This window comes from Ceratotherium simum, chromosome 16, assembly GCF_057802395.1.
Source record: "Ceratotherium simum simum isolate JZ-2026a chromosome 16, ASM5780239v1, whole genome shotgun sequence".
Lineage (NCBI taxonomy): Eukaryota > Metazoa > Chordata > Mammalia > Perissodactyla > Rhinocerotidae > Ceratotherium > Ceratotherium simum.
The window spans coordinates 21,892,347-21,906,553 of NC_141915.1; the positions used below are offsets into that span (position 1 = coordinate 21,892,347).

Sequence of the window (14,207 nt, forward strand, 5' to 3'; positions counted from 1 at the left end):
ACTTACTATAAACTAGGCACCTGCTGATTGCTTTGCAGGCCTGGTCTCAATTAATCCTAGTGACAAGTCCCTGAGCTCCCTGTGATTAGGCAGATGCTCAGGGAGGTTAAGTAACTTGCCCCCAGGGAAGCAGGGACCTGGGATGCAGCCAGGTCAGCTGAGTCAGAGCCTGGGCCCCTTCCACACTGCCCTCCCCTCAACAGACACTGTCTTCTGTTAGCAGAGGCTGCAGGGGGGCCCGAGAGAGTTGAAGCGAGATTTGTAGCCAGGGAGATGGGTAGAGAAATAGCGTCTGGAACGGAAATAGGAGCCTGTACAGGGGGAAGGGGCTGGGATCCCTTTGGGATTTGTTGACTTTATGGGGCTTGGACCTAATGGGCGTGGTCCTCTCAGGGCCGGAAGTACTGATTTGGGGAAAGCCAGCTATCCTGGCACCAGTCAGCTGAGATGGGACCCCAGGAGCCCGCTGAGTTTGGGAAGGAGAAAGGACAGCCCGCAGAGGTGCCGCCTCTGGCTCAGGAAAGAGAGGCAGAGGAGGACAGTGGTTAGGGGAGCTTGGTGTCCAGCTCTGATACTCACCAGCCATGCGGCTTGGTCTCTGGGCCTCAACTGCCTCAAATACAAAATGGAGATAAAAATAGACCTTTCTCTAGGGTGACTGTTCAGCTGAACTGACATGGCACTCTTAAGGCACGCAGCACAGTGCCTGACACGTACCAGGCATACGATGGTCAGTAGTCATCGTGGGTATTATCGCTACTACCAACCTCACAGTGCCCCGCACCCTGTGTCTACTTCAAATGGAGTAGAGTACCAGTGACGTCCCCGTTTGCATTTTGCCACTGTGGAGAATAAGGGAGCAGACTTCCACAGAGCCTCTCTGGTTCTCCTAAGACACAAGATGAGGGGAGTAGCCCTCCGGCCTGGGAGAAGCTGGATTGGGCCAGGCAGGACCTACCATTGGAAGCTGCATCCATGGCTTACTACTGGGCTTTGGGATGAGTCTCAGAGGGAGGCTTAAGGCTCAGATGGAGTGTCCCTGGATTTGGGAGCCAACAGGCTGTCCCAAGCCCAGGAGAGGTGTGCAGTGAGGCACGCCCCTCCTGTCCTGCCCCAATATCTGGTTTCATACAGCCTATAGAAGCCAGAGGAACAAACCAACCTGCAACCCGTGAGCTGCCCTTACCACGTTCTCATCGTGGCTCCCTTCGTCCTCTTCTTTGCCAAGCAGGTCTAATAGCTTCTCTTTGATCAGCTGCAAGAAAGGCAGGAAGGGGTTGGTGGGGCTGGGAGAATGCTGCCAAAGTAGAGGGACCTCTCTCTACTCTGCTCTGCTGGGGAACCACAGCATCTGCCTGGGCTGGGACTGGATAAACCACGCAGGGGCCCAGCCTGGTAGGCAGCTCCGGGAGTCCCTCCCCAATCTTTTGGCTGAAATGGGCTTTTGGTGCAGGAGATAGAGCTTGGAAGAGGTCATAGGAGGGCCCTGTCTCGCAGTGTGGACTGCCATCCACACCTTGATGGAGGGTGTGGATAAGCAGTATGTGCAGGCATGGCTGGCTCCCCGTCTGTCCTCAGGTACAGCCTGGGAGCCCCTTCCTGAGGCTGGGCCTTGGGGGACCAGATTACTACTCACTATCTAGGCTGACAACTCCACAGTTCACAAGATCAGGGTACGCTTGAGTTCATAACATTTTATTCTTAGCAATAAAGGGTAGTTATTAAATATGTTACCTGGTGTGATTCAATTTCCATAACTTTGTACAGCTTTTCACAAAAATTAATAAAGCAGAATAATATCTGGCCATGGGACCCGATTTGGGTTTGGGGAACAAGGTCACCATGCTGAGAGGCAGAGTGTGGCACTCCAGGGGACCCTGGTCACAGGGCCCTCTAGCTCCCCGCAATCATTCCCAGGGCCTTTGGCAGTCGACAGCCCTCTCTGGGAGGCAGAACACTGCTCTGCAGGCTCTGTTTGCTGGGCCCACACTCAGGGGGTCCGGGGGACTGCGCAGGGCCTGGGTATGCCTTAGGATTTCTGGAGCCACCGGAGCCAGCCTGGGGCTGGGGGAGATGCAGGTAGGAAGGGTGACGAGCACCAGGAGCTCTCAGTGCCAGAAGGTGCTGTCCGTTGTTTGAGAAGTTCTCAGAGGCTCTGTTCCAGCTGCCTCTTGAGGAGACATCTCCCCAGACTGTCAGCATCAGAAGCGGCTGGTGTGTCCTTACTCTTGCTCAGGATTGACGAGGTTCACCAGAAAATGCCCCTTTCCTAAACCCGCCTGGACCGGGGAAGGCACTACTCAGGTGACGGGCCACCCAGAGAGCAGGGGTGTGAGTGTGTCAATGTGGTGTATATGTGTGAGTGGTGGTGTACACATGTGGTGTGTGTGTGGTGTATGCGTGAGCGGTGTGTTTGTGTGCATGTGGGGTGTGTGTATGAGGTATGTGTATTTGTGAGTAGTGTGTGTGAGTATAGTATAAGTGTGTGTGTGAATGGGTGTGGTATCCGTGTGTGAACGGTGTGTGTGTGTGTGCATGTGGTGTGAGCGTGTGGGTGCAGACACACCCATGTATGAAGCTACCACATCTGGCCTAGCCAGATGGGTGGGGCTCAGAGCTAGCCACAGCACTCTCTTCTCCGTCTCAACACTTCCCCTCCCCTCTGGGAATGTGGACAGCCCACAGCTCCTCCAGCTCCTGAGGCTAGGACTGTGGCTTCCATCCCTCTTACACTCCCTCTCCCCCCATGCCTAGGACCTGGTGATAGACAATATCCACAGACCAGGGAGGAGAAAGCAGGCTCTGGCGGAGAGATGCCATTCTCTCCCCCATGCTTTGGTTCTGGACATCGGGGCAGGATAAGGGTACCAGCTTATGGTCATTTCCCCATGAGCAATCCCAAATCTTACCTCATAAATATAATCAAAGAGCTCTAGTATTGTAAGGATACTAGCACCAATAAACAATCCCATCTGACCACCAATATCACCTGGAGAGAGAGAGAAAAGACCAAAGATGTGGCTTTACTCACATAGCTTCCAGGAAGGGGTGAACAGACTAAGAACTCAGAAACCAGGCCTCTGAAAGGCTCCCCTTCCACGGGGATCCTGGGCCTTGTAACCGGAAGGCCAGGCCTTTGACAAGTCCCTCCCTCATTGTGCAGCTCTGTGAGCAGATGGTTTTCAGTAGCCAGTAGGGATGGGAACTAACCTGAATGCTTATTGGAGGGGCCTAGGCTAGATCTCATAGGCTAATGGGCTTTCATTCAGAGCCACAATGAGTGGGCCCTGCTTTGGCTCTGGGTTGGGAATAGAGACAAGATGTGTATGGTCTTTGCTTGTGGTGAGGGCACAGTGTAGCCTGAGACACATGTGTTAGGTGCCCTGAGTGGGGGTCTTGGGAGCAGTGGTACAAGAGACTCCCCTACCCATTCTATCATGACATGGCCTTCTGGGCCACCTTGGGGGAACCTCTCATCCTTGGTTGAGGTCACAGAAAGCATCCTCTATCTTCCTCTTTACACTGAAGGTAAATGTGCAATTTGGCCTCTTTCTAGAGCAGAGGTTCTTGTCCTGGGGTGTATGGGCTTCCTTGACCAAAGTCATTCTAGAATGGTCTTCCGATCCCCCTGCATCAAACTCCTGGGAGACTTGTATTCAGTGTAGGTGCCTGGACCTACTCTAGGCCCATAAAATCCGAATCTCTGGGGTTGGGGTCTGGAAATCAGGATTTTTAAGTTCCCAAGTGGTTCTCTGGCCCCCTAGACTCTGAGAGCCACTCTCCTATGGGAGCTTCAGATGGTTGGAGACCTCCTGAAATTGAATGCAAAACACTACGTGTGTGCACCTGGGCATTTGCAATGGGAGAGTCCCTATTTGAGAAGCTATTATCAGATTCTCCAAGATTCATTCAGCATCTCTGGATGTTTTGCTCCAGAGGCAGTGTGATAGAGCAGAGGGCTCTGAGGCTCTGAGTGTGGAGAGTAGACACCAGCTTGCTGTGTGGCTTTGATAAGCCCCGACCTTCTCAATAGCTTTGTCTTCCAAGGACATTTGGTGCTGGAGGTGGTTGGGAGAGGGGTTGGAGGAGATAACCGTGAAATCCTTTCCAGCTGTAATCTCTAAGACTGTCAGCTGCTGGGCTGGGCTGGGGAGAGCACTGGGAATGGGGGGCGCTGTTGAAGGTGGGGGTACAGTTCTACTGGAGATTCCAGGATGATGTCTTGGTCTGAGAACTTTCTGATAGGTACATCTGCCTTCTCCTCCCCAGATTATGGCTGGGAGGAGCCCAACACCCATATCCCCAGGTGAACAAGCCGAGATGGTGGGGAGGGGGATCTTGCTGGTAGGACTTAGTGCTGGGCTCAGAATGGCTCCCCTCATTCCTCTCCTCCCCCACTGTTCTCTCTAATGTCCTTAAGGGGGGCATTATTGGGGAGTGTGTACTTATGTGTGTGCATGGCAGGTGTGAGGTGTGTGTCTGTATGTGCATGCAGTGTGACTGAGTGTGGGGTATGTGCCAGGGTGCTGTGTGTGCATGTGTTTGTATAGGAGCAGGCAGTATGTCTGGCCACTGATGGCTTGAGGTAGGTGGCTACTACGTCTAGGGTAGGTACACTGAGTGTGTCTAAGAGTGCGTAAGTGTGGCTTTGTGGAGGTGGGCATAGTGTGTCTGAGTGTGTAGAACACGTGTGACCATGTGTAGGTGTTAGCGTGTTTGTGTGTATGGGTAGGAGTATGTAATGAGTGTGTAGGCATGCAGGGCATGTACATGTACGTGCTTCTGTAGCTGTGTGGCTGGCACGTGGGTCTGAGCAGGTGCGCACTTGTGTGTGTGGCTCACTGCGGTGCACGTGTGTGGGTTGGGGTGGGATGTGCCCTGTGGAGCACGAATGCACGTGCAGTGTGCACTGAGGTGAGGGTGAGCTGCATGGTGGTGAGAGGGGCCTGATTGGGCCTGATGGCGGAGGGTTTGCGAGTGGCACACGCTCTCATCACAGGAGGTACAGATGGCAGCACGATTTTCTCAGCGGGCTATTCTGGGTAGGAACAAGATGCTGGGAATATGCTCATCTTCACATCTGATGCAGAGACGAGCTCTCCCTCCTGACAGATTCAGAGCTCAGGCCCTCTTGGCTGTGTGTGTGTGTGTGTGTGTGTGTGTGTGTGACTGTGAGCCTGTGTGAGGGAAGGGAAGGTTGGGGAAGGGAAGGGGAGGAGAGGAAGCACGTGCTCAGTCCTCTTGAGGAAATAAAGGTGACAGGGGTGAGGTGAGGGGGCCTACATTTCTGTAGAGGTGCACAACCTCTACTGCGGGCCAGGGCATGAGTCTCTTGGCTCGGTCCCTTTGGCCACAACAGCTTCTGAAGCCCAAGTGATGACCATCTTAGCCCAGACTGGTGGCCCAGTCTGGGAGAGGTGCAGAAATGCTCAGACAGCAGCTGGAAACACCAGCTGGGCCCTGGGTCCCTGACATGGTGACTGTCTACTATTTATGAACCTTTTGTGGACTCGGGCTTTATCACATTTAACCACCATGACAAACTCATAAAGTGGGTTTTATTAAACCCACTTTACAGATGAGGGACCTGAGGTTCAGTGAGGTGAAGCCACTTGCCCACATTCTCCCAGTTGGTATACAGCAGCCCTTGGCTGCTTCCAGGTAGAAGATACCTGCTCCCCACCCCGCTAGGATGCCACTCTTACCTGGTTCAGCTCACAGAGAGAATGAGAACTATTTTTCCTTGTAGGGGCAGGCATCAGATCCTTTCTCAAGAGTGAGTGGGAGTTGGGAGAAGGGCCCAAGGGGCAGGTCTTTTAACTGTCTGCCTTGAGGGGCCTTGTGAGTTTTGTGCTGGGCTGGGGCAGGGTTGAAATGAATTCCCTGCATCCATTATGTGCTGATGGGGACAGGGGAGCTGCTGTGAACTTGTGTGGGGTGGTGGTCAGGTTTGTAGATATCTGGGGATGCATGACCCTTCTTGTGTGTTTGACAAAGGACTCTCAGTCCAGGGTGGCACCTGGCCTTCTCAACGCAGCAACGTTGCTTTCTGGGTGGGGGCTCCATCAAGGGCCCTCAGGATACGGCTGCCTGGGGACCACCCACAACTCAGCCTTCCCTCCTTCTGACAGCTCTTTCTTCCTGCCATGGCCCCAGGGCTCTCACTCCAACCTGGGGGCAGAAGACCATGGAATCCAAGGGGGCAGCGCTGGGAAGGCCCTGAGTGACATTTTAGCTCACCTGTCTCATTGTGTGGATGGGGGAAACTGAGGCCTAGAAGGAGGAATGGACTGAGCCTAAAACCTCCACCACACTGGAGTTCTACCCCTTCTGGGACAGGAGTAGTGCGAGGCAAGAGGGAGTAATTAGTGAATTAAAGGGCTAGACTCATCAGGAGGCTTGTCTGTCTATCTGTCTACCTGTCTGCCCACCTACCTGCCTCTCCTCCCCCCTCTTCCCCCCATAAGATGTGGAAATCTGTGCACTTGACACTCTGACTTACCAAGTAAGGCAGCAACTTCGTACGCCTTCTTCTGTTCAATTGTCTCGTAATTGAGAGCTTCAAAAAATATATCTAGAACGAGGATGTTCTCCCTGCAGAGGGAATATTCAGTACCACACATGGTCAGAACCATCAGGGTCCACAAGGATCATCTAATACAATTTTACCATGGACAGAAGGAGAAACTGAGGCAGAGGGAAGCAAACCAACTGGCTTGAATTCAGAGCTGGTTAGTGGCAGAGCCGGGTTTGAAACCTAGAGTCCTGAGTCCTGGCCCAGCGCTCCCACAGGACTGGAGGCAGAGGGGAGCTGACCCCCTTTGCCCTTTATCTCGATCGTCCCTCTCTCTTTGCATCCTTTCCAGGAGTCCTGCCTGGCCTCCAGGGCTCCGGGCCCCCAAAGGGTCGGCCTGGTCCTTACCTGCAGGTGAGCTCGGTTCTCTCTTGAGAAGGCTTGCCTTGCCTGCCCCAGCTGACCTCTCCTGCCCACTCCCGAGAGGCCCCCAAGTTCCTACTGGGATTTGTACCAAGCTTCTCCCAGTGGGAGGCCTACCCTGGTACTGCCAAGGCAGCTGCCCGAGTCAGGGAGGGTTTTTAGGGAGCAAATCTCTACCTGGCTGGGTAGTTTTCTGGCAGAAACACCTTGGTTCCCTTTTGCTCCTTTAGGCAGATGTGTTAATGAGACACATCTTGGCAGGCAAAGTCATTATTGCCAGCAGAATGTCTGCTGAGCAGCAGGGCCTGGCATCTCCTGCAATTTCCCATCTCCTTCAACGTCACTCACAACGCCCTCAATGCCCCTTGTGTTCAACCCACTGAGCAAAAGCTGTCCCAGGATAGGGTTTGGTGACTGTGTTGGCAGGATGGAGTGGCTGAGGAGAGAGGAGCAAATCCTCTCCACGCAGGGCTCCAGAGGCGCTATGCCAAGCGTCGCCATCTCTTGCCTGGTTTACGGCAATGGCCTCCTACCAGGCTTCCTTCCGCCCATCTGCCTTCCCCTCAGTCCTCTATACTGCCGCCTGAAGGATCTTTCTAAAACTGCTCAACTAGTTCACGTTAAACAAAATTCCAATTCAGTTCCTCACTCGCACAGGCTACATTTAACATGCTCTCTAGCCACATGTAGCTAGTGGCTACCATGTTGGACATCACAGATACAGAACATTTCCATCGCTGCAGAAAGTTCTACTGGGGAGCAGTCGTCTAAAATACAAATTTGAAGCTGTCACTCACCTGCTTGAAGCTCTTCAGTGGCTCTCTGTTCTCTTAGTATAACGTCCCCTACCTGCACCCGTGCCCCGCCTCCCCTCAGCCTACAGCACCCTCTTGCTCTGACACGTCCACTGGCCCAGCTTCCTCATGCAGTTCTCTTGTTTGCCCTGCGCTGATTCTCTCCGCTGTGCCTCTGCCTGGGACGCCCTCTTCTCCCATGTCTTTCACTCCTTTATTCTGTTAAAAAATATTTTTTGAGCACCAACTCTGTTCTAGACACTCTACAGCAGAGAACAAAAAAGGAAGTTTCCTGCCCTCAGGGAGCTCTCCATCTAGTGCGGGAGGCAGGTAAGAAGCAAGGAAACACACACATACACAAATCTAGAATTACGCCCAGTGGTGAGTGTCATAAAGGAAAATACCAGAGTGCTCTGAGAGAAAAATAATAGAAGGAACCTAATGTAGCTGTCCGAGGGGATGACGTTCAAGCAGAGACCTGCACAATGAGGAACTTGTTAGGTGAAGAGTGAGAGGAAAAGCATTCCAGGCAGAGGGAACAGAATGTGCAAAGCCTGCCTGGAAAACTCCTATACATCCTTCAAAAAATCTCTGAAGCTTTTGCTGACTGCGTCTCCATGCAAAGTGCAGCCAACCACTTCTCTTGTTGCCTGTATCAGCCTATATATCAGCCTATACAGCACTCAGTTGTGTGCTTGTCTCCCCACAAGACTGTAAGCTCCTTAAAGGCAGGGGCTGCGTCTTAATCATCTTTGTCTTTGTTTTCTGAGTGCTGAGCACAGAGCTTGGCACACAGTAGGTGCTCAATTAATGCCTGCCAAATGGAACTAACTGCTTACCTTTGCCCTCTTCTTCAATTGCTCCCAATTTCCTCCTGATCCACCCCTCCTGACCCCCACCCACCATGCCCACGTAGCTTACGAGATATATTTTTCTGATTTGTTAAATTTCTTCTCGAGGTACTTGGCTGACGTCTTGCTGGGGATCTTCACCATGGAGAGCTCTTTGTTGTAGCGGGTCAGGTTGCAGGGCGTCCTGCAGAGACAGTAATTACTGTCCTTTTCCGCAAGCAGACCTGGAGGGGAGAGGGAGGCGGGGCTTAGCCAGGTGTGGGGACTGGGACCTCCGGGCCCAGAGTAGCAGGGGGCCCAGCAGCAGAGAAGGGAGCTGGGAGGAGGTGAGGGGCGGGGGGCTGCCGAGAGGAGGGGATCGGGCTCTTGCTAGAGGTTGATGAGGGTGTGAGCTCTCAAAAAAGCGCCCACAATCTACACTACCCTTGGTCTTGTTTTCCTTCAGCTTCCTTTACTGACATGTTGCCCTTTAAAAATTGTCAAAAAGGTACCACTTTTGAGAAGGGGTTCCAAAGGAGTCCTGGCCCCCTCAACTCCCCAGGCCCCTCTTCTCTGCTCCTAGCCTCAGTGTTCTCATCCACAAGTGGGCTGCCCGTCAAAGGCATACGTGGGAGACCCTTTTATCTGAAACCCGGGGCTCCGTGGTATTCCCTCTGGGGCTCCCCGTAGCCAGTGCCCACCTCCTCTGCCCGCTGGGTTAGCACGCAGGCAAAGATTCTCAACTCCTTTTCCTAGAAGCAACCTCCCCACGTCTGGAACACCTCTCTCCCTCTCCTCTTCTTCCATCCACGATGGAGTGGTTCAAGACATCGTTTTCCTCCTCCCTCTTTCCTCTAAACATCTCAGCGTTCCTGGCCACCGACGGGGTTTTGTTGATTCTTGACTCCAAGGAGAGGCCGAGTCTTTGCACCCATCAGGAGCCATTTCCTCTCCTCGCAGCAGGTCCTGGAGGCACGTGGACGTGCGAGTCCAGAGCCTTCCCCACTTCTCTCTAGCAAGTGCAGCTGCTGAGCCAACTTGAGTCCATAGGATTTAAAATTCTCTCTGTTTGTCCTGTTTATAACCATCTCCCAGGTTCTGAGAGAGGCTAACTTTGGGGTTACAGCTTGTTTGTGCGATTACCCTTGCCCACAATTTTCCAGTGCGGGTGGCGGGGGGACCAGCAGTTATTCCAAACTGCAAACACCCAGCTGGCGGAGGAGGGGGAGTGCTCCGTGTCTTCCATTTGCACACGGGGAAGGCACACCCAGCCTTCCCCCCACCCCTTCCCCCACTCAAGGGAGCATGCAAAGACAGGACTGCTTTGGGATAACCTCAGCCTCCTCGGGTGAACCATCAGAGTGTGTGCGGGGGGTGGGGGTGGCGGGAGGTATTGCCAAGCTCCTTCAGGAGCCCACCCGGATGCCCACTGTCCATCCCCTCTCCATCTCTGTCCCCTCCTCTGCATTCCTCAGTTCCCACTGAAATCTACTCCTCTATCTCCGCCTCTCTCCCCCCTTTCTCTCCTCCAGGCTGTTTCCAGCCTTCATCCACTTGCATCAGTCCCCTGCTCCGCCCTGCTCTCCTTCCTCCTCTCCATCGCCCTCTCCGTGCCTGCAGCGTCGCCATCCTGTCCAGCCTCTCTCCCCTCGCCTTTCTCCATGCCCCTCCCACCCGGTCTCTCTCCCACACCAGAAGCTCTCCAAGGTCTCCACCTCATGCCCCCATGGTTCCCTCTGTCCCAGTACTGACCTAGGGCAGGCTCTGCGCACTCCTTGTGCTGCTCAGGCGTACAGAAGGGGGCATCCCCTGCAAAGAAGAAACACAGGGAGAGGTATTCAGGCAGCAACACCTCCCTCCGGGGGCTGGCGGAAGTGGGTGCATGCTATCACAGGGGAGGGGCAACAGTCCACCAGTGGACAGTCAGAAGGGAGCCATTGATCAGGGCTGCCTGGGGGCCGCAGGGGAGCAGTGTACCCAGAGCCAAAGGATTGGGTTCTGATCTGCTCTGTGACCTTGGCCAAGTGACTATAGGAACTGCCTGGCTGGCTTCTTCCAGATTGCTGAGCAGGTCCAACCCACTCCCGGAGGTGACGGGGGAGGAAGCCTTGATGGCTGGAAGTGGGGAGGCGGTGGTGAGCACCACTAAGTCCCGGGCACGCATCGTCGTCTTTACCGGTACACGTACCCGCAGAAGGAGGAAATGTTGTATCTGTTTTACCCCTGAGAGACTTGAGGCCTAAATACCCTGCCTTCCCAGGACACAGAGCCAGCAGTGACAGAAGCGGCCTTTGAACCCAGGTCAGTCTCATCCTGAGGCGAGGGCTCTTTCCACCGCACCACACAGCTGCAGGTGAGCAAGGGCTGCTTTGTAAGTCTCCTCTTTGCTTTGCCCTTAATTCCACATGAATAATTAAGATGCCAGCAACAGTGTCATGAGTGGGATGATGAAAATCTCTCCTGCTTGCCTTTGGCTCAGGTTCCTTGGGGGAAACCTCACCGGCTGGTGACCCAGTCCGAGCATCAGGCAAGTAACATTCACCAGCGCTGGATTTTCCTCTCTGGCCTCTCTTTGTAGAAATCCAGAACCTTTTTATTTTCTTTTACCAAGTGCTAAAGTCCACCACAGTGTCTTTTCCTTACCATTTCCTCCAACACTTTTTTCAAGAGCTGAAGACTGATATGCTTCCTCCTTTCCAATAATAACAATTTAATTGATGTGTTTCCCTTTTTGCTCTGTCTTCTAGGAAGCTCAGGGGCAATTTTAAAGATCAATAATTCTAATCTTAGATTACTAAAGAAACTACTGATTCCTAATGAAATAATTCAGAATTTAGGATGATCATTTCAGCATCAGTTATAACAGAAAACAATTGGTAATGAATTAAATGTCTGACATAAGAATTTAGTTAAATAAACTTAAATAAAGGATGATATAACCATGAAATGGTAGCCATTAAATATAATAGCAAAGTTCCTGGCACATAGTAGGTCTTCAACCAACATGACTTTAGGTTTCTTTTCTTTATGTGCTAACATAACCACTGACTTTGCAGGTAACAAAGCATTTTCATATCCTAGTCTAATTTTATCCTCATAACAACCAATGATTCTGTTTTAAAGATAATGAAGGTGAGAACAGAGAGGTTTAGTAACTCGTGCCAGCTCACACTGCAGATGAGTAGGGGAACCTGAATTAGTAGCCAAGGCCCCTGCCTCAGCCCTAGTCATCCTTCCAGTCTGCAACACCAAACTCTTCCTGCCCAAATCAGCACCCCTCTCTGCACTTCTGCCTCTGACACGCCGACCGCCTCTGATGAGACGGCTGCCTGCATTGTTAGTCTGACAACAGAACTGTCGGCACACGCACATTTATGTGCTTGCTGGTGGACCTTCGTTTCATTTGAAAGAGTGCTAGACATTTGGATGCAAGAAGGGAAACATCTGGATGAAAGCAACAAACATCTGGATGTTTGAATGTGTACCACTCCGCAATGCAAGAATTGTGAGTATCCAGATACCTGGGCACTAAACTCTAGGGGGTACAATCAGCAAACATATTGAGCATTGAGAGGAATGTTCTCCAAACATCTGGACGCTTCTGGACACCAGGATGCTGCCCTGTTTGCTAGACTGGATGTTTCTATCTGCCCTCTAAACATTTAGGTAACAAAGAACAGTCTTCCCAGAACAACATCCCTTTGGATCCTCATGGAGCGGGTGAAGTGTTTCCCATCAGGGTGAGAAATGCAAAGAGGGGCCCAGGACGTCCCGGCGGGTTCCTGCGGCCTGCCCTCCCCGGCACTGACCTGGCATGTGGACCATGCGGCAATTGCAGTTCTCCACGATGTAGCGAGTCTCACAGTCGATCCGACAGGCGGTGATACTGTAAACAGGAAAGAAGTCGAGTCCCATCTCTGAGGACCGGCACTCACCCCACGGTGGGGGCAGGTATGTGAGCTGCAAGACAGGAACGGGGGGAGCTGTCAGCCCTGGGAGTTCAGCCGTGACAGACTCAGTGGCTCATTCATTCACTTATTCAATCAACAAACAATGATTGAGTGTTTACTACATGACAATCTAAACTCCATTGACCTCACAGGCCTTCAACATCTGGCTCCGATGCTAGTTTTCCTATCCTATCTTTTATAACCTTCCCATAAAGGCTCATCTTCTCAGAGTCTCTTACAAATGCCACATGACTTCCCACTCCCACACTTCGTCATCTCATATCTCTTGGAATGACTTGACTAGATTCTATCCTCTTGGCTTGGGACATTGGGATCCCAGACCTAGATCTGGAGGACGAAAGCTGGAGGAGCATTCTGGATGAAATGGCTTCAGGCATAAGCAGTGTTGTTTATGCTCCTTGGCCCTGATTAGAGCAATTCTCCAGCGTCATGCTATGGACAAACTCCTTTGGGGCAAACGACACTCTTATTCTCAGAAGTCCAATGACCACAAAACGTTCTAGCACCTATTGTAGTTACCTGCTGGGGAGGGTGAAGGATGAGGGAACCAATGGTTGCTGAGCACTATGAAATAAGCCCCAAGCTAAGTCCTTTATACCTATCTTTCTCTTTTAATTGAACAATAAAAAATACGATAAAATGCACGCATTTTCAGTGCACAGTTCAAAATATTCTGGAAAAAGCATACAGCCATGTAAGCACCACTTCAATCAAGGTATAGGACATTTATTTATTTTTATTTTTCATCTTTTTGCAGGGAAAGATTCGCTCTGAGCTGTTGCCAATCTTCCTCTCTTTTTTTTTTCCTCCCCAAAGCCCCAATATATAGTTGTATATTCTAGTTGTAAGTCATCTAGTTCTTCTATGTGAGCTGCCGCCACAGCATGGCTACTGACAGACGAGTAGTGTGGTTCTGTGCCTGGGAACCGAACCTGGGCCACGGAAGCAGAGCACGCTAACTTTAACCACTAGGCCATCAGGGCTGGCTCAAGATGTAGGACATTTTTAATCACTTCAGAAAGTTCCTTCCTGTCTCTTTCCAATCAGCAACTCCAGCCCCCCCAGCCCCGCACCCCGGCAATTGCTGTTACAAATTCTATCACCACATGTTGCCTTTGCCTGCTCTCAAATGTCATATAAATGAAAACTTACACTATGTGCTCTTTTGTTTCTGGCTTCTTTTGCTCAACACAGTGTTTTTGAGATTTATCCACATGGTTGCACGCATCAGTTCATTTCTTTTTATTGCTGAATAGTTTTCCGGTGTGTGAATACACTACCATCTGTGTATCCGTTCACCTGATGATGGGCGCTTGAATTGTTTCCAAGTTTGGTAATTATGAAAAAGCCCCTATTAATATTTACATATCGGTCATTTTGTGGACATATATTGTAATTTCTCTTGGGTAAATGGTGAGGAGTTCATAAGACAGGTCCAGGTCTAACTTTATAAGAAACCGTGAAACTGTTATCTATAGTATTTATACTATTTTTCATTCCCACCAGTAGTGTATGAGAGTTCTAGTTACTCCACATGCTTGCCAAATCTTGATTTTGTCCATATTTTTAATTTTACACATTCTTGTAGGGGTATAGTTGTATCTCATTGTTTCTATTTGCGGTTCCCTGATGATTAATGATTGTGAGCACGATTTTATGTGCATATAGGCCATTC

At 51.4% G+C, this 14,207-nt stretch overlaps 1 protein-coding gene across 2 annotated transcripts in view; it reads right to left on the reverse strand.

Annotated features, from left to right (window-relative positions):
- ASIC2 (acid sensing ion channel subunit 2) overlaps nt 1-14,207 on the reverse strand; it is a 992,920-nt gene that overhangs the window by 1,790 nt on the left and 976,923 nt on the right. For both annotated transcript variants that reach the window (XM_087440196.1, XM_004441883.3), the window contains exons 4-9: nt 12,371-12,521; nt 10,314-10,370; nt 8,653-8,806; nt 6,503-6,594; nt 2,910-2,989; nt 1,187-1,255 (exon numbers count right to left, since the gene is read on the reverse strand). In XM_087440196.1, coding sequence (XP_087296322.1) covers nt 1,187-1,255; nt 2,910-2,989; nt 6,503-6,594; nt 8,653-8,806; nt 10,314-10,370; nt 12,371-12,521 — 603 coding nt within the window. The remainder of the gene's footprint in view (nt 1-1,186; nt 1,256-2,909; nt 2,990-6,502; nt 6,595-8,652; nt 8,807-10,313; nt 10,371-12,370; nt 12,522-14,207) is intronic.